The sequence below is a fragment of the Eubalaena glacialis genome, chromosome 18 (assembly GCF_028564815.1).
Source record: "Eubalaena glacialis isolate mEubGla1 chromosome 18, mEubGla1.1.hap2.+ XY, whole genome shotgun sequence".
Lineage (NCBI taxonomy): Eukaryota > Metazoa > Chordata > Mammalia > Artiodactyla > Balaenidae > Eubalaena > Eubalaena glacialis.
Genome location: NC_083733.1, coordinates 57,082,040 through 57,100,888, shown reverse-complemented (window position 1 = coordinate 57,100,888; position 18,849 = coordinate 57,082,040). Strand labels below are relative to the sequence as shown.

The following is an 18,849-nucleotide window of genomic DNA, read 5'->3' as shown; positions in this document are numbered from 1 at the left end:
TCTCGTGTCCAGACGTGCGAGTCCACCCTCGGGCTACGGCAGTGGCTCAGCGCGCACTCATCTGGCTGGGGACGTGCCGAGTGTGCAGCACACGCTGCGCCATGCTGGCTACGTGAGGCTCGGTTCATGCCAGCCCACAAGGTCACACGCGCATGCTCAGCACGCACTAGCTCACGTGCATTGTGCGCCGAGGGCTCAGCGCACGCCAGCCCGCGCTGGTCACCCACTGCGGGCTCAGCACACACCAGCCGTGTGCTGAGCGTCCAGTACACACCAGACCACACTGGTCACGTGCTGAGGGCTCAGCATGCGTGAAGGTGTCCCCACCAGAGGCCCATGCCAGCTGTCCCCTACCCGGCACCCCACCTCACACCACTCAGTCAGGCACAGGCTGTACACACAAGTTATTTACTTCTTATTATGACCTCAGGCCCTCTTTGCCCTGGAAAGTGGGGTGGGCCAGGGGGCCAGGCCCAGCATGCACCCCTACTTCTTCGGGGGCTGATCCCTCCCCCAGCTTGGCTGGGTCCTCTGCGGCCACAGCATCAGGCTGGCGGGGGCGGAGGTAGAAGCGGGAGAGCAGGGGGGGAGCCTGTGGGAGCCACAATGGGGCAGACAGAAGCGGGGGCGCGGGGACGGGGATCGAGACCCGGAACACCCGGGCCCGCGGGGGCCTCGCAGGCCTGGCCTGTCCGCTGGACCGGGCCTCAGAGCAGGCGACAGGCGTTGCCCACGCTGTCGGCTGAGGTGTCAAGGTCATGGCTGTAAGGGGAGTCCCAGTCCCTCAGGAAAACGGCCTCCAGCTGGCTCCGCAGGCCGCCCCGCCCGTTCTGCGTCACCAGCAGCGAGGTGCCCGCCGTCTCGGTGAAGTAGCTGCCGGACCAGTTGGAGGTTCCTACAGGGAGCGGGGGTCCAGAGAGTCAGGGCCCGTGGTGCTGCCTGGACCCCCTTCCGTCCCCCCACCCCGGCGGCGCTCAGGACACTCACCGATGTAGGTGGCACGTTCAGTCACCATGTACTTGTTGTGGTTGACGCGGGTGTAAGGGACTCGGGCCTGGGTCTCGTCCGCAGGGACCACAAAGAGTTTCTGAGAGGGAGGGGAGATGCGGGGTTGGGTTAGAGAAGCCCCAGGGTCTGGGGTGGGGAGTGGAACCAGGTCTGCGGGACTGGGGACTCAGCTGCTTCCCTCGCGGGCCTGGGGGCCAGAATGGGTACTCGGTAAACGCCGGCTGAAAGGGAGGACCCTGTCGCCTCATATGCCACCTGTTCCCTCTAGAATGACTCCTATTCATCCCTTAGGGCTTACCTCAGATGTCCCCTTTTCCAGAAAGTCTTCCGCGACCCCTCAGGCTGCGGCAGGAGCTTCTGCTGGGCTCCCCCATCCCAGCCCTAATCCCTCTGCCCGTGCCCGTGATTCTGGCCCATCAGGGCACAGCCCACTCTGGGTCGTCCCTGTCAGAAGACAGGTGAGCTCCACGATTGCTGTGTCCCTGGTACTGCCCTGCACAGGGGCTGACGGGTAGGTCTGGGGTAGGTGCTTACCACCTGGATGTCAAAGTGGGTGTGGTTGTCACGCAGGGCAGCCAGGGAGAGCAGGAAGGCCCGCATGGATGGCTCAGAGTGCCCCCAGCAGCTGACCAGCAGGCGCACCTTGACGCCCCGCTCATAGGCAGCCCGCCGCAGCCCGTCGTCAATGGCAGGCCAGAACCTTGGGGAGGGAGGTGCAGGATGCGGAGGGAGGCCTCACTTCAGCTTTAGGGAGCCAGGCCTGGGTCCCGCTGCAGCTTCTGAGAAGCCCCAAGCCCACACCCCATCTCTAGCTCCAAGCCCTGCCCCCACCACCAATCTTCTCATTGTCTTGTCTGCTGCCCCCAGACTACCTGCTCTGAGCCCCCAGAGTCCAGTCATCCCCCCTTCCTATCCCAGATCTCAAACCCCAACCCTGCCGCCCCAAACCTGAATACCCTTAGTCCCACCTCCCAAGCCCGTCATCCCATATCCAGCCCGCACTCCCCGCCTCCTACCTGCAGAAATCCCACATCCCGCACCCTCTGCCTTAAGCCTCCAGTCCCCTGTCTCCACACCACCCCCCGAATATTCTCATCCTCTTCTCTGTCCCCTTCTCCTTGTCTTGAGCATCCAGACCCACTCTCCCTGTCACCTCTGTCTCTCCCCATGGCGACCCCTCCCTCTGTCCCCTGGCCTTGGCCCCGTGCCTGCTTTCTGGGCCCCATCGCCCTCTCTCCTGTCTCCTCTTCCACTCGCGGTGGCTCCCTCCCCCAACCCCTGTCCACACGCCCAGCGGTACCTGTGCGGGTGGGAGAACTCCATGGTGGGCAGGTAGTTCATGATCGCGATGTAGATGAAACTCCGGGCATTGTCCACCACGTTGAGCAGGGCTTTCAAGTCTGGGGTGCGGCCACTTGGACACAGTGGTGGGGGTGCACTCTGGGGGACGAGGGGACAGTCAAGACACATGTCCTTCACAGTGGACCCCTGCTACAGACAGCTTGTCACGAGCCAGGTCCTGCGGGTCTCACTAATGCTCAGCCTCCATGAAAGGGAGGGATAATTACCACGTCCTTTTTTGCAGGTGAGCAAACGGAGGCTCAGAGAGGGTAAGTGATTTGCCTAAGGTCACACAGCTGATAAATGGAGCCAGGGTTTGAACCTAGGCTGTCTGGTTCCAGAACTTATGCTCTAACCCAGTGGTTCTCGACATGAGGTCCCTGGTCAGGAAGCAACAGCATCACCTGGAAACTTGTTAGAAATGCAAATTCTTGGGCCTCACTGCCCATGGCACACAGAATCAAGGTGCTGGGGTGGAGCCCAGGAATCTGGGTTTCAACAAGCCCTTCTGGTGATTCTAATGCATGCTCAAGTTTGAGGACCTCTGCTCTAATCACTTTTGTCCCTGACTTACAGTCCATCCTGATGGCACTCCTCATGTGCCCAGCCACACCAGGCCCTTCACCCAGCTCTCTCCATCCTCACAACAGGTGAGCAAACTCGAGCTCTGAAAGGGGCAGTGGTAACAGGGGAACCATTAATGTCCCGTGGGAGGTCACTGGAGCAAAGGACCCCAATGAATCGTGTCCCTCCATCCATGCCTTAGTGTGGCCCTCCAGGATGACACTGGGCTTGGCCAGGTGACTTGCTCGGGGGGACCCAGGTTGGCCACCCCAACCAGTGAAAATATCAACAGCTAAAAACAGCGGTGCCTTGTCCAGAGTGCCAAGGGCAATAGTGGGTGCTGTCCCATAGAACTTCCCACATTGATGGAAATGCTCTCTATCTGCACTGTCCAGTATGGCAACCGCTTGCTATGTGTGGCTGCTGAGCACTTGAAATGTGGCTAGTGTGACTGAGGAACTGAGTTTTTAACTGTAGTTCATTTTAATTGATTAAAAATGCGACATGCAGCTATACTGGACAGGTCACCCAGGGCTCAGCCTGCATGGACCCAGCCGTGCCTCCTCACGTGAAACCAAGGCCTAGGGAGGTTGGGACACAGCCCAAGCCCCTGAGTGAGCAGGAGTGACAGCCAGTGGTCAGGAACCCCCATCCCTACCAAATCACTGGGAAGGGCTTGATGGGGGCCGAGAGAAGGGATGTGGCCGGGGTGTGACGGGCCCCTCTTCCCTCGGACTCACTGCCAGGTAGGCCAGAGCAGGGGTTCCGTTGAGGCAGATTTCCATTGGTGTCTCTTGATTGTAGCGGGTGTCATAAGGCCGGGGCCAGGTTGACGGGATGGAGCTGCCTGCCTGGCCCAGGTACCAGTAGGCCTCGAAGATCTTGGTCAGGTCTCGAGCTAGGCAACTGCAGTTGTACATGACCACGCCCAGCTCCTTGACCTATGGGAGGGCAATGCTGAGCCCGGGGGTGGTGGCCTGGTGCCCACACATGACATGGACACCTGCAGCCCCTCCCCCTGCCCCCCCAAGTCCCGCTTCCTGCCCCTTGCCCTTCTATCTCCCCCTCTCTCTGCCCCTGTCTCCCTTCTTTCTGCCCCTTAACCGCGCCCCCCCCTTCCCCCAGCTAAAGTCCTGGGATGGACACGATCTTGACTCAAGACTAAAATCTTAAGTTTTGGTGAAAATCAGTTATTCCAAAGCTCCAGGTTTCCTGAACCTTTGCATACACTGTTGCTTCTACCCTCCACTGAGCTCCTACTCAGTCTTAGGTCTCAGCTGACAGTTTCCTCCTCCAGGAATCCTGCCTTGACTGCCCAGCCTGTGTCAGGCATTCCTTGAGGCTCTCAGGGTCCCTTGGGCCTCCTTCATCACCTTCTCTGGTGACAAAACTGCCTCCCCATTGGACTGGGAGGGCAGGCACAGGGGATATCTCAGGGACAGCTGTGTCTTCAGCATCTCCCTGCGGAGCTGGTGAGATTAGGGGTTTGGAAAGTATTTGTTGAGCAAATGATCACTGCCTAAGCTGTACCCTTTTCCTGTCCTGTGCCAATTCCTACAGCTCCACCAGTTATCAGATTAGTTTTCACCTCTTTTGGGAGACTTTCCTTGGTACCCCAGGTTGGGTCGCCCATCCTGGCCCTGACCCCTCCACTTGTGCTCCCCCCTCGCCACCATCTCAGACTTGACCCTTCTGGGCTGACACTGTCTGGTGACAGGCCCGTTTCCACCCTGGACCGGGGGTTCCAAGAGGTCCACCACGTTCCCAGCATCAGAACAGGGCTGGGCTTAGAGCAGGCACGCAGAGAGTGAATCATGAAGGTCAAATGGGTGGACAGGGCCTGGAATGTCCTGTAGATGCCATCGGGGATCAGAGGGGCTTCCCTGAGCAGAGCAAGGGTGGGTAGGAGGTGGGAAGGAAGCCATTGCAGAGACTGGAAGAGAGGACTCTGGGGTTGAGCTGGGGCACAGTTGGAGGCCAGGCGCCCTGTGGGGCAGGGAGCGGCCTAGAAGCGCGGTGGGCAGGGTGCAGGCAGACCTGGGTCAGGGAACGCCAGTCCATGTTGGCACTGCCGAGGTAGAAGTGGGTCTGGTCTACCACCCAGAACTTGGTGTGCAGGACGCCATGGGTCAGCTTCTGCATATCCACCATGCGGACCTGGGCACCTGGACGGACAGCGGTGGTGGTCAGGGGCTGGCTTGGGCAGCCCCAGGCCCAGCCCACCCCCAACTGCCCCCTAGCTCACCGCTTTGCAGCAGGGCCTGCAGATCTGCCTGGGGCTGGGGCCCACTTGGCTTGCTCACGGCAATGCGGACCTTCACACCTCGGGGTGCCAGGGTCTGTAGCTGCCGGAAGACCTCCTCGCCCTGGGCGGAGGGGAGAGCCTCTGAGGGGCTGGATCAGCCAACTCTCCAACCCCACGCAGCACACCCCATGGAGTTGTTTTGAGATTAGGCTTCTAGATCTGATCAGGCTTTACATTAGCCGGTACACTCAGGGAAGGCTTTACACAGGTAAAGATGTTAAAACCTTTATCTGTTTTATTTTATTGATGTTTTTGCCACACTGTGCGGCATGTGGGATCCTAGTTCCCTGACCAGGGATTGAACCCGTGCCCCCCGCAGTGGAAGTGCAGAGTCTTAACCATTGGACCACCTAGGAAGTCCCTTTATCTGTTTTAATAATTGGCGCTCTGAGCCCTGCTAGGGCCTCCCTGCCACTCCTGCCCTTCACGGGACCTTCCCAAGATCCTGACTTGGAAGTATCAATGCCCGTCACAGAAGGCACCTCTGGGCACCTTGCAGGATGTTGGGGGCACAGTGCAGGCTTGGGGTCTGGGAAGGTTTGGGTGAGGCTTGATGATGCCAATAACATTAATAGCAACAGCCATTGATTCCCTGGTTTCTACTGTGAGCCAGGCCTCTTCTAAGCCCCTTTACATGTGAACTCACTGACTTCTCACCACTCTCACTGATGAGGCAAATCTGAGTATATCCCAAGGTGCAGATGGGGAAACTGAGCATTGGAGAAATCAATGGGGAAGCAGGATTTGAACTCAGATGGTCTGCCTCCTAAGTCTGTGCTTTGTGCTTTGAACCATTCCAGTAGGAACCAGCAGGGCGTGGGAGCTCATGACTTTTTTTTTTTGGCTTGTGGGATCTTAGTTCTCCAACCAGGGATTGAACCCGCGCCCTTGGCAGTGAAAGCGCAGAGTCCTAACCACTGGACCGCCAGGGAATTTCCAGCTCATATCATTTTTAACTGTCGTATATTTTTTCAGGCAGTGCTTAATAAACCTCACAATTTTAATACATTTTAAGCCTACCTCTGACAAAGAGTGGCAGCAGGGAAAGCGGAAAAAAGGGACAAATTCACCATGTCTTTCAATGAAGGGCTTATCCACCTAGGCTGTTCCTTTTCAAATCTTGAAGTTTTATGTTTTTTAAGTTTGTCTGCAGACCCTAACAAGGCTATCAGAGCAAATGCTTATAAAGGGCTGACTCTGTCGGGCATTGTGCTATAATTGGCAGGGATTAGCCCGTTTCATCCTCACAGGAGGGGAGTGCTAGATATTGCCCTTCTACAGATGAGGAAACTGAAGACCGAGAGGTGAGGTGACCTGCCCAAGGTCACACAGCTGGGAAGTGGCAGCCTGGCTTGAGGCTGGGCTGGTACTCACTCCATGTTTCCATTTCTTTGTGTGACAGGGTCGGGGCAGCTTGTGGGTGAGTGATATCTGCCAGCCTAATCCCTCGTAACCAAACCCATACCCTGACATTCAGAGGCCTCCAGATGACTGTGACAAAACACCCCCAGTCCAGAGGGCCATGTGAAGACAGTTGCTTCCAAACACCTGTGTCCAACCCACTGTGTGAGACATGTCCACCTGCCTCCCGGGCTATAGGGAAACCCCTTTCGTCCACCTCCCCAATGCCTCCCCCCGCCGCCCCCCGCTGCCAGCCAGGGCCCAGGTTGCCAGGTACCTGCTGAGCAGAGGGCTCCTGAGTGTGGGTGTCATTGTTGGTGAGGGTCCAGTAGAAGGAGGCAATGTCCAGGCTGCTGTGGGCACCGGCGAGCAGGCCCAGCCAGGCCTGGCTGGTGGAGGGGTTGCCCGTGGAGGCATTGGGGAAGTCCAGGCCCTCGGGAATGCTCTCCACCAGCACTGCTCTGGGGGGTGGGGGGAGGCAGAATCAGCCATAGGGGGCTGGAATGTGAGTGCTCACTTGTCTGCCCACGGAGGATGGAAGACTATGTGTATTTGTGTCTGTACTCATGATTCTCTGTGTGTGTGCATTTGTCTGTCTAGAAGTGTGGAAGGAAGGTTGTGCATGTGGATGTCTGTGTGTGTGTGTGTGTGTGTGTGTGTCTCTGTCCACAGATGTGGATGGAAGATGCCATGTGTGTCTGTTCACAGACAGATAGAAGATGATGCTGTGGCTGCCATGGCAACAGTGTGGGGGAAGGTGGTGGGCATGGAGGGAAGAACCGTGACGGTCCACTTGGGAGTCGGCGATCACCTTATTCTGTCTCGACCACTGGGTGCAGGCCCTGCTTAGTGCGTGTTGAAGTGTCCCTGGCCTGGCAGGGCCCCTCCCCCCACCATTCGAGGCGCCCATGCCCCCCTCCACTTACTCGCAAGGGTCATAGCAGGGGGCTGGGCGTTGGTTGGGCCCAAAGAGATGCAAGTCGCCGTATTCCCATAGAAACAGCTGAGTCATCAGGGCACCGAAGCCCACAACCGCCAGGATGAGGACCAGCAGGACCCAACGGGCTTTCTGTGGGGAGGAGGAGGCGATCAGCCAGCCCAAGGAGGGCAGCCCAGGCCATGGCTGAGACAGAGTGAGGGTGGCGGTGGGCTCCTACCTTTTCTGCAGCTTTCCATGCCTCGATCTCGTTCATGGGTAGTTCGTTGGCGGGCTCCTCAGCAGGCACCTTCAGCTGGGCGACAGGGATGATGGTGTGTGGGGGTGACAGGGCAGCTCAGTGGGGCCCCCACCCTCTGCTGGGTCCAGCCCCTCCCCACTGGGTCCCCCATCCACCTACCTCCTGGTACATCAGTTTAGGCTTCATCTTGCTGGCAGCCAGGGGTTATACAGATTCCAGCAGGAAAGTGGGTGTGTCAGGGTCTCCAAACTGCGGGGAACAAAAGCTGGCACTGTGTGGGGTGTTCTAGGCTTTTGGGGGACATCACAGAAAGCAGATCAGCCTCGGGCTCACGGGACTCACTGGGTCGCCTTGTCTGTGATCACGGGGGCCACTGGCACTGCGCCTGTCACCCCTAAAGGAGGAAGCTGACTGCTGGTCAGTTGGGATTTCGAAATCCCTCAAGGTCCAACTCCTCTGCTTTCCTCCTATCCCTCTGCGGTGTCCTCCCTGCCCCCCTTTAGTGCCCACCATGCCCCCCCCAAGCGCCCACCCTGCCCCTCATCAGCACCCACACTGCCCCTCATCAGCACCCACACTGCTCCCCATTAGCGCTTTCCCTTCTCTGAGCTCTAACCTATACATTCCCAAAATGACAGCTCCGGATTGAGTCAGCGGAGCCCTAAATCTTTGTGCCTGTCTTCTCCCAGCCCTGGGATTACCCAGAAGTCATTTTCCAGGTGGCTCCTTTGCCCTCACCCTCAGGTAAGCACTAGACAGCTCAGGCCGGGAGCCCAGGACCATCGCGGCCTCCCCGCCAGACCCCAGCCCATCCCCGCAACCATCCTCCCCTACCCTACCCCAGAGGGGCCTCGGCCTTACTCGGCAGGCGGCTGCTGCTACCTCCACGGGGCCCCAGCTTCTGCCCCCACAGGCTGAGCAGGGGCGGGAGGAAGGAGGGGGCGGGGCCCGAGGGGGCTCCGCCCACTGCAGCGGGGAGTCTGCGCAGTGAGCGCGCCGGTCCGGGCTCACCGCAGGGAGAAGGGGGGCCCGGCCGCCCAGTCCAGCCAACCTGACGGGGGTGGAGGGAGAGTACATGGCTGAGCGATCGGCTTTGCTACGGTCCACCCTAGAGCCCCCATGTGGGGTAGGGAGGCCACAGGTAAAGAGAAAAAAGTCCCCCACATCTTTTCTCGTCTGCAAACCTTGTGAATTTTTGTACAATGGGCATGTATTACCTGGTCAAAAATAAATACATAAATAAGATTGACTTTAAAAATTATAAAGTGAAATGGAATGATCAAGGCTGAATAACATGATTTAGGGACGTAGCGATGAAATCAGCTTAGAAGACACAGCCCACGCTAAGGGAGGGGAAGAGCGGTAGGGGGGAAGGGGATGGTGGGTTTTCCCTTGGACTGTGGATTGCAGTCAGTGTTAGTTAAAAAAAAAAAAAAAGTCAACTGATATTTTGATAAGGATTTTAGAAACCTTGTCTCTTAATCCAGGCTCTGGCTGGAGGGGTAAGCAGGGTTTCCCACATACCATCTCATATCTCCGAAGCAGGATTTAAGGCCACAGATGGAGAAATAAATTGGAGGTCCCCCTCCCCGCCCACCTTTCTCAATGAAAGAGGGGCAGGACCCCCTTCCCCACATCAAGGCAGGAAGTCAACAAATGCAGAGAAGGATTATTACTGAGGGAAGCAACAGCGTCGGAAGTGGTTGCCTTGACAGCGGGATTTGGGGGTGGGTCAGGATTTCTTTTTATCGTCCGCCTATTTTTTTTTAAAATTGTGAAATATGAGCGACTTACAGAAAAGAAGAGAAAACATCTCTGTGCAGGTTAAAAAATAATTATAAAGCCTACACAGGTGTTGCCGCCTCCCAGGTTTTGTCACGCTTTTAACAATTCATGCGCACGCATTAATGTGTTTTAAAGAAAGAAGAAAAAAGGAAGGACATTCCAAAAGGGAGGCAGGTTCTCTCCTCACCGCAATATCCTGCCTAGATCTGAAAGGATAATTTGGAAGCCCCTTTCCCCCCAACGTCCGATCCCAGACTGTCATTGTCAAGGGCGGAAGAGCACAGCTAGATCCCCTCCTATCATTGCAGGTAGCGAGCCAAACGGGGATGGGTCAAATGGATCCAGCAAGAAATGGTAACAGATCAAGGTTATTTGGAACTCCAGAGGTCACCAAGAGAAGCAGAAGATAACAGTCTTGGATGTGGCTGACCGCAGGGTTGGAGGGTGGGGGGAGGGGGAGGCATGGGGCGGGAAACAAGTTTGCCTTTTATTTATTTATTTATTTGTGAAGGGCCTTGGTGAGAAATGTTTTATTTAAGAATATGGGGTTGGAACAGCAGGTGATGTGAAATTAGGGAAGCTAAGATAAACAAAAACAAAACTGGGCAGAGGTAGGGCGCGGAGCTGTGAGGGACGTCACTCTGCAAGGTGAGCCAGGGGAACTGGGATGGCCGGTAATAAATCAAAAATAGGAAGAAAATAGACGGCATTTCATTCAGTTTGTTAGCGACCTTCTGGCTTTCAAATTGTGCCGTGATGACAGGTCTGTAATGATGGGTTTAATTTTGACTTGTTATATTTTTATCAAAGCAATACACCTAAGGTATCAATATTTAAAAAGAAAACTAGTCCTGAAGAGGTGATGTAGACTGGGTTAGATTGGCAAGGCAGTTAACACTGTGGCTTCCAGAGCCAGGTGCCTGATCTTAATATGAGCCTCAGTGTGTACGTGACTGACTTCAGAGGAGTGACAGTGCGTCTGTGCCCTAGTTTCCCCATCTGCAAAATGGGCACAGCAAGAATAGCACCTACTTTTTACAAGGCTGTTCATTAATTTTGCACTCATTTATTGAGTACCTGTGCACCAGGTATTGTTTTAGGCACTGGGGCTATCACTGTGGACAAAACAGACGTGAGGAAAGACAGACAAAAAACAGTATTAAATTAAATTATATGTTAGAAGGTAGTAAGTGCTATGGAGACTCAGGGAAGAGGGACAGGGGTGGGGCCGGGGTTGGGATTGCTTGCAATTTTAAATAAAGAGGTCAAGGAAGGCCTCGCAGAGAAGGGGATACCTGAGGGAAAAAAAACTTCAAGGAGAGGAGGAATAGAGCTACTGGACATCTTGGGGAAGAGTGTTCTAAGCAGAGGGAACAGCCAGTGCAAAGGCCGTGAGGCAGGAGTGTGCCTGGTGTGGATAGGGAAGAGCAAGGAGGCTGGTGTGTCTATAGTGGACTGGCCTGTGGGAAGAGGGAGAGGAAGTAAGTCTGAGGTCACAGGACCAGATCATGCTGGGCCACCTGGACTGTGGCAAGAAGGATGGGGCCACAGGTAGGTTCTGAGCAGAGGAGGGAACATGGTCTTCTTTGGGAGTTGTGGTGGGTTGAATGGGGGCCTCAAAAAAGATATGTCAGATGTGGTCATCACTCCTGGAACTTGTGAATGTGACCTTATTTGGAAAAAGGGTCTTTGTAGATGTAACTAAGTCAATGATTTAAAGATGAGATTATTCTGGATTATCTGGGTGGGTCCTAAACCCAAGGGCAAGTATCTCTAAAAGAGACAGAAAAGAGACATGACCAGGGAGGCAGCGATTGGAGTGATGGGCTGCAAACCCGGGTACACCTGGAGCCACCGGAATCTGGGGGAGGCAGGGAACAGAATCTCCCCTAGAGGCTCTGGAGAAAGCACGGCCCTGCTGACACCTTGATTTTGGACTTCTGGTCTCCAGAACTGTGAGAGAATAAATTTCTGTTGTTTTAAGCCACGCAGTTTGTGGTCATGTGTTATAGCAGCCCCAGGAAACGAATACAGGTGTTTACAGGCTCCCTCTGGCTGTGTGGGGAACTGACTGGGGTGGGCGTGTGATTTGGGGGAACACTGAGGAGGAGCAAGTTTGGGAAAAAAGACCAGGAATAAATTTTTTTTTAAATATCAAAAATAAATAAATAATGTGTTTTTTGAACATGTAAAATTTGAGATGTCTAAAATCTGAGTGGCTCCTTCGAACTAAAGGAATTCATATATATCAAGTGCATAGAATGGGCATGCAAGAGGTTCTCAATAAATATGATTGTCTCAAGGGTCCTAACAGCCAAAAAGAAAAGAAAAAAGGCATGATTCCCTCCGCCTCCATCCTCCCCACCCTCGGCCAGGCAAGATGCCTGCTTTTTACTGTGGGCCTTTACTATTTTAAAAAATGCACATAGGCCTTCCATGGAAATTAAATTATGAGGCTCAGGCTCCTAGCTGCGGGGGCCCTTCCCCAACATCCCAGTCTCCAAAAGAGGACTGTGGCCTCAGCTGGATAGGTATCCAGCACCCTCAATCCCCAGATCCCTAGGGGGAGCAGGGCAGGGTGAAACTGAAGCAGGATATGGACAGCCGAGCCGACAGAGCCAGGCCGGCAAGTGCTGGCCTTCTCAGCTCATCTCAATTCCAGGGTTCCCAGGAACCTAGAACTCACCCTGGGGCTCCAGTGCAATGTGCAGGCTGGTCCTCATGCCCTGCTTCCTCGCTGGTGTAGGGGGCACCTCCACCAGCAGGTGTGCCCCCTCCCAGTGAAACAGGAGGGAAGGGGGCAGGGCACAATCTTTAAAAGAATGACACAGTCGTTGAGGATACAGCATAAACTGGTTAGAACCAACCAGGTCCAAGGTGGCAGAAGATTTGACTTCCAGGAGACTTTGAGCCTCATTATATACATTAGCACAGGGGTCCCCAACACCCGTGCCACGGATCGCTAGCAGGCCATGGGCTGTTAGGAACGAGGTGGCACAGCAGGAGGTGATCGGTGGGCGAGTGAGCGAAGCTTCATCCGCCGCTGCCCATCGCTCCGCCTGAACCACCCCACCCCCACCCCGCTCGTGGAAAAATTGTCTTCCACGAAACCGGTCCCTGGTGCCAAAAAGGCTGGGGACCGCTGCATTAGCAAATGCTAAATGACACAACCATAGGTGCCATGACAGTTCCAAGGTGACCATAAAAGACCAAAAAGTAGGCGGTGGCCCGATTCCTGGAAATCTCCTCCCCTTCCCCCAAGAAAGTTGGAATAATCCTCCCACTCATTAGCCAATGAAATTACCCAGCCCATAAAAACTAACTACCCCGTATTTCCGGACCTCTAGCCTTCTGAGATGGCCCACACTCTATGGAGTGTGTTTTTCCCAGGGCCGTTCTTGCCTTTTGAGATGAACCACATTCTGTTTATGGAATGTGTATCTCTCTAAACAAATCCACTTTTTACCTATCACTTTGTCTCTCACTGAATTCTTTCTGCGCTGAGACATAAAGAACCTAAGCTTCATTAAGTTCTGAGACCAGGTGTGTGGTTTCAATGAAAAGAACGTGGGTTCAAATCCCACTCTGGGTTTTGGTTGGGTTCGAGTTCCAGCCTGTGGGGCTGAGTTGTGCAGTTTCACCAGCCCACAGAATATCTCCCTGTTCCCTTGGCTTGTGCCCTGCCTGACTTGGGTTGTGAACCACAGGGCACAGAAAAGGAGGAAGCAAAAACCACCTGGCTTTTGAGACACGTGTTGGGTCACAGCTCCCTGAACACCCGTGAGGGTCGGGGTGGGAGACTTGATCCCTCTTCCATAGCAGCGTTTTGGGTTGGAGGGGCCAGGGTTCAGATCCCACCCCTGTCACTTTCTTATTCAGTGACATCGGGCATGGGGCTTTACCTCATTCATAAAAAGGGGATCACTTTATACCCATCTGGGGAGTGGTGGCTGGGGGATCTCTGAATGGTTTAAAGGGGTGCGTCTTGCAGTCCCAAACCCCTGGGTTCAGATCTCAGCTCTGTGTGTTACTGAGAGAAGAGGCTCCCTTCTCTGAGCCTCACTTGCATTCTCAGAACAATGGGTAGACTAATATACCAACCTCACGTTTGCTGGGCAGAGTCAGTGAAACCATCCATAGCAGGCAGGTAGCACAGATACAAGCTGGCTGGTTAGCTGTGTCCCCTAGTACCCTGGACACACTTTTATCATAGATAAACTTATATGTGTCCCTTAAAAAGCTAAGTCTATGTCTGATTTATTCCTCTACCCACCCTGTGCCCAGCATGTTGTAACCACTCAATAAATGTTTATTGAAAATGGAAGAAAAGAAGCAGTAGAATGGAAACCCTTGAAAAAAGACTTTCTTAGATGTCTCTCTAGATCTAGTGACACTCAGTGTATGCACAATGTGTAAGTAGCTCGTGTTCTAAGCCCAGGGCAATAGGGTAGGTGCAGATAATGGTACCTCAGCCTGAGGGTAAAATTCAAGGTCAATTCAAGGTTGATTCAAGCCGTATGAAAGTGCAAAGAAGGGCGTGGGGCCAGTTAGCTGCTGAAGCCCACGTGAAGCACTGGACAGCCCATACCTCAGGAAACATTCACTAACCTATGGACCTTCCATACGGTTCAAAACAGAACTGTTCTTGGGTTTAAAAGAGCCGATTTTCATTCTATTGTGCAGACCCCTTCGGACTGACTGCACAATTGTCTGTGTTCAAGTCTACAGAAAACAGAACAGAGCACTGGTTTTGTAAACTTTTTGTTTGTTTTGTTTTCAGCAGTAGACCTTTTATTTCAAAGGACCCCCTAGAAGGTGCCCCTTCTAGGGAGAGAAGATGCTCAGTATGAAAAACAATTAAATAAGTAAAAAAATACACACACAACCCCCTGTCCCCCAGCACCCCATCATGAATGGCGAATACTTCTGAACTGGAACTCAAAAATCTAAGCTGTCCCATCCCTACTCAAACCCCCTCTGTGGCTCCCCATTGCCTCCAGGACCAAGTGCAACCATCTTACGATGTCCTCTTGGGCCCTACGTGGACAGCCCCTGTGGACCTTCCCCACCATTACAGCTTCAGTCCCCCTTTCTGACTCCAAAGCTGTCTCCGATTCCCACCTCCTCCCTGAATTTCAGCTCCGGAAGTCCCATGGCCTCCTAGACACCTCCACCCAGGTGTCCCTAAGCCCCATACACCCACCATGTCTCCAACTGTCCTTAGGATCTCTCCCAAACCTGCTCCTCCCCCGGGTCCCCCTTTCAAGGACAGCTGTTCTACCCATCCTTCAGGTCTCAGCCTATGTGCTACCTTCTCCAGAAAGCCCTGACTCCCCCAGAGTCCTGGGCCTTGTCCTGGACCGCCCACAACTTATCCACTTGGCCTCCCAAGCGTGTCTCCCACCCACCCCTTTTCTCTCCCTTCCATGGCACCGAACTGGCCTCTCCCACTTGGGTCCCCACTCCAGCCACATCCCGTGGCTCCCGGCCTCCACTCAACCCTTCCAATTCCCCCTCCATCTGAGTCTGACTTGTCCCCCCTCTGCTCAAAACCTCTCTGTGGCCCCCCGGTATCTGCAGGATAGTCTCAGCTCCTCACTATGGCTCCCAAAGCCCTGAATGATCTCCCCTTAATAACCTCTTGGGCTTATTCTCTTACCATCCCTGATGCCCTAGTCATATTTAATATTTTTCAGTTCCTCGAACTGAAACCACACTTTTACCACCAAACCTGCCCACAGCTTCTCCTCCTGCCTAGCATACCTTTTTCTCCACTTCATGTTGCTTATTCCTATCAGCTCGTGTACCACCTCCTCCAGGAAGCCCTCCCTGACCCCCTGTCTGGTCCAGGCATCCTCTTTGGGATCTGACAGTCCCCTGGGCTTCTCTATCCCAGCCCAGTCCCCTCTGCCTGTGTTTCCCCCAACCTGGCCCTGACCACTCTGGGCTGTCACTACCTGATGATGGATCTGTTTCTCCCACTGGACTGCAAAACCTGTGAGGGCAGGGCCAGGCTGGCTCAGTCACTGCTGTGTCCACAGTATCACCCAGCACAGGGACAGTACATGGCAGATGCTCAGTGGCCAGTTCATCCATCTATTCATTCAATGAGGATTTATTCAATGACTACTGCTGACAAGCCCTATCTAGAAATTGGAGATACAGCACAGAAAAACAGAAAAAAAAAAAAAAAAAAAAAGTCCCTAGGAAGGAAGAAATTCTTTTGAGGGAGTAAGACAGTAGATTAAATGAGCGAAACATACAGTTGGTGCCTTGGAGAAAAATAAAACAATGAAAATGGTTGATGTCTCAGTTCAAAAAGAACAACACAACACATCTGGGGCAAAGAAGCATTATTATCCCTGTTTTTCAGATGAGGAGGTCGGGCTAAGGGAAATCACTGCCCAGGTCACACGGCGTTGGTCTGTCGGCCGAGAATTTGAACCCAGAGCTCAGTTCTGTTCCAGGACACTACACTGTCAAACCAATTCCCGAACACAGAATTAGGCAGAATGTCTTTTCCTTGCCACCCTCAGGGAGGTCTGAGCCTGTGAAAGGATAGGATGTGGGAGAGCGGGGCTCCTTATGTTTATTGAACCAGGCACTGCTCAAAACACTTCATATATTCAATTCTAACAGCAGTGTTTTTTTTAGCCCTGCTTAACAGATAAGGGAACAAAAGACCTAGAAAGGTTAAGTCACTGGCACAAAGGGACACAGCCAGGAAACAGTGGAGCCAGAATTTGAGCCCAAGCTGCCTCAGGCTCCCAGGTAGACAGCTGCCTCTCCTGCTGTGTAACATCTGTAGATCTGTGACTCCCTCCGTCCCTCCCCAGTAGCCTCTCAAAACCCCTACCAACATCCCTCCCCCACCCCACCCCACCCCAAATCTTTGAGAGGGACATTTGAAGCTTTCTCCAAATACAAAGGATATGTGAGTGCAGCTTTAAGAAGAGGAGTCTGGCTGTCCTTCCAACCAGGCTGCTCTTGCCAATCCATCCTTGGTAGAAGTTCTCCAGCTGCTGCTGCTTCTTCATGTCACGTCATGTCACATCAGATCACATCCCTCCTCTCCTCCAAATCCTCCCATGGCTCCCATCTCACTCAGAGTAAAGCCAAAGTCTTCTCCATGGCCCATGAGACCCCAGATGATCTGCCCCCAACACCCCGCTGACTTCATCCCCCATCCCTCTCCTCCCTCACTGGTCTCCTTGCTATTCCTTAAATATTCCATGCATGCTCCTACCTCAGGGCCTTTGCATTTGCTGTTCTCTCTGCCTAGAATGCCGCTCTTCCCCCAGATAGCCATGTCACTCTCTCCCCTCTTCAAGTCTTTGTTCAAATGTCACCAGATCACCCTACTTAAAACTATAATCTTTGCATCCCCCAACTCCCTCCTAACACATCATATAATCTACTTACCTGTTTGTGTACTGTCTCTTACCCCTGCTAGAATGTAAACTCCATGAGGCCAAGGATCTCTGTTCACTGATGTGTCCCCAATGCCTAGCACAATGCTGAGCATGTAGAACATGCTTAATAAATATTTACTGAATGAATTAACTTGCATTTTCATTCCCATGTTGCAGATGTAGCAACTGAGGCACAGGGACCTTAAGCCAGCTGCCCAAGGTCATGCAGCTATTTAAGTACTAAATGCTAGAACCAAGATTGGAACCAGGGTGTTCCAGTCCCCAGGCACACATTGTAATGACTGCCCTACACGGCCATGCTAAGGCAAGCTGAGTGACTAAGATACTTACCTTTCCACCTGGGGATTCAGGGTTGCTGAGGTTTGACCAAGGTGTGGTGAGACCTGCCTCATCTCTCTGCACCCCCAATTCTATAAGTCAAGGGAAGGTTGGGTCTAAGCTATCTAGAGTCTTCCCCCCACCAAGCGCTCCTCGACTCCTGCCATTGGCTAAGTGCTCTCAATTTGGGGGTGGGGAAATCAGTCACTCCAACAAGGTAAGGAGATAGGGATTAAGTATTTACATGAGCAAGGTTCGTGATGGCTGATGGGTCACCCCCTCAGGTGTGGTGATGTGGCAGAGGTGAGGACAGCATAGAGATCATGATGTGGGACAGCAGGGGTTGGCTGCTGTGGCAGAGAGTATCAGAGTGGTGACGACACCACGGTAATGATGAGGGCAGCTGGGGGGAGGGGGAGAGTGACAATGAGGAGGGGATGAAGGTGACTGGATGAGGGTGAGGGTGAGATGATTAATCATATTAGCTCAAATTGCCACATCAAGCTGGGCATGTAACAAGAATAAACTAGCAGGATCCTCACAATCATCCCTGACATAGGTGTCCTTGTGTGCGTTTCACAGATGAGGAAGCTGAGACTGCAAACGTGTGATTAGGTGGTCAAGGTTACCCAGATGTTTAGTGGTGGAGCCAGGATAATGGGCTCTAGTACCCGGTATGTGAGAGGGGACACGGGGAAATAACGGAGACATGAAGGGAAGAAAAACAACTGTAAGGCAGGGTAGGTCCTTATGGGGACAACTAGAAGCATTAGGCACGGGCAGTGACTGTCAGAGGAGCAAAGGTGACGGGGAGGGATGGAGACATAAAGGACGAGGAAGACATAAGGGAAGCGTGAGCGCAACTTAAGGAGATGGAGACAGGAGGCGTGCGAAGGTGACACGGGGGTATAATGACGATTTATGCGAAGGACTTCGTAAAGGAGTAATAGCAACAAAAGAGGGGTGCAGGCGATATGAGAAGGCGACACGACTTAAAGGGGGGTGACTGCGACATTTGGTGGCCATGGGGACTTAAAGGGAACGAAATCTTGTTAAGGGGGCTGACGGCGACATAAGGAGGGTGATGGCGACATAAGGGGAGTGGTAACGATTTAAGCGGGATGCAACATAAGGGGAGGAATGGGGACATAAAGGGACAGAGGACGATATAAGAGGAGAGATGCATTATAGACGAAGGACGACACGAGGAGGGCAGCCGAGAGGCCGCGCCCCCAGATCGCATATTACCTGCTCTCCACGTCTCCCACTCCGGGACTCAGCCCCGCACGCACCTTCTAGGCTGGAGCCCCGCCCGACCGCCCCCGCCGCGCGCAGGCGCACTCCGGCTAGACTGCGGGCCGACGGGGGCCAGGCAATTGCCTTTCTCATTGGCCGCGCTCCTCGCTAGCGTGGGGAGGGGGAAGTGCCTGGGAGACTGCGGGTGGTCACGTGACGGTTGCCGCTGTGCTCTCGCTGGTGGCTACCCGGAGGGCTAGAGCGGCCGCGGGCCGGTAAG

At 53.8% G+C, this 18,849-nt stretch overlaps 1 protein-coding gene across 3 annotated transcripts; it reads right to left on the bottom strand.

The window, feature by feature from the left end:
• Window positions 1-392: 392 nt before the first annotated feature.
• Window positions 393-18,688, bottom strand: PLD3 (phospholipase D family member 3). 3 transcript variants are annotated; one of them, XM_061174453.1, is made up of 13 exons: window positions 18,582-18,688; window positions 8,637-8,848; window positions 7,957-8,046; window positions 7,777-7,851; window positions 7,546-7,688; window positions 6,897-7,080; window positions 5,159-5,279; window positions 4,951-5,078; window positions 3,654-3,854; window positions 2,309-2,448; window positions 1,543-1,708; window positions 988-1,087; window positions 393-895 (listed from the first exon to the last, which is right to left on the bottom strand). In XM_061174453.1, exons 3-13 carry the CDS (start codon window positions 7,981-7,983, stop codon window positions 708-710), a joined length of 1,473 nt encoding a protein of 490 aa, XP_061030436.1. In that variant the 5' UTR covers window positions 7,984-8,046; window positions 8,637-8,848; window positions 18,582-18,688; the 3' UTR covers window positions 393-707. The 3 variants fall into 3 exon arrangements, with proteins under 3 accessions (XP_061030436.1, XP_061030434.1, XP_061030435.1); XM_061174451.1 differs by having other exon boundaries at window positions 8,659-8,848; window positions 18,582-18,687; XM_061174452.1 differs by lacking the exon at window positions 8,637-8,848 and having other exon boundaries at window positions 18,582-18,686.
• Window positions 18,689-18,849: the final 161 nt, after the last annotated feature.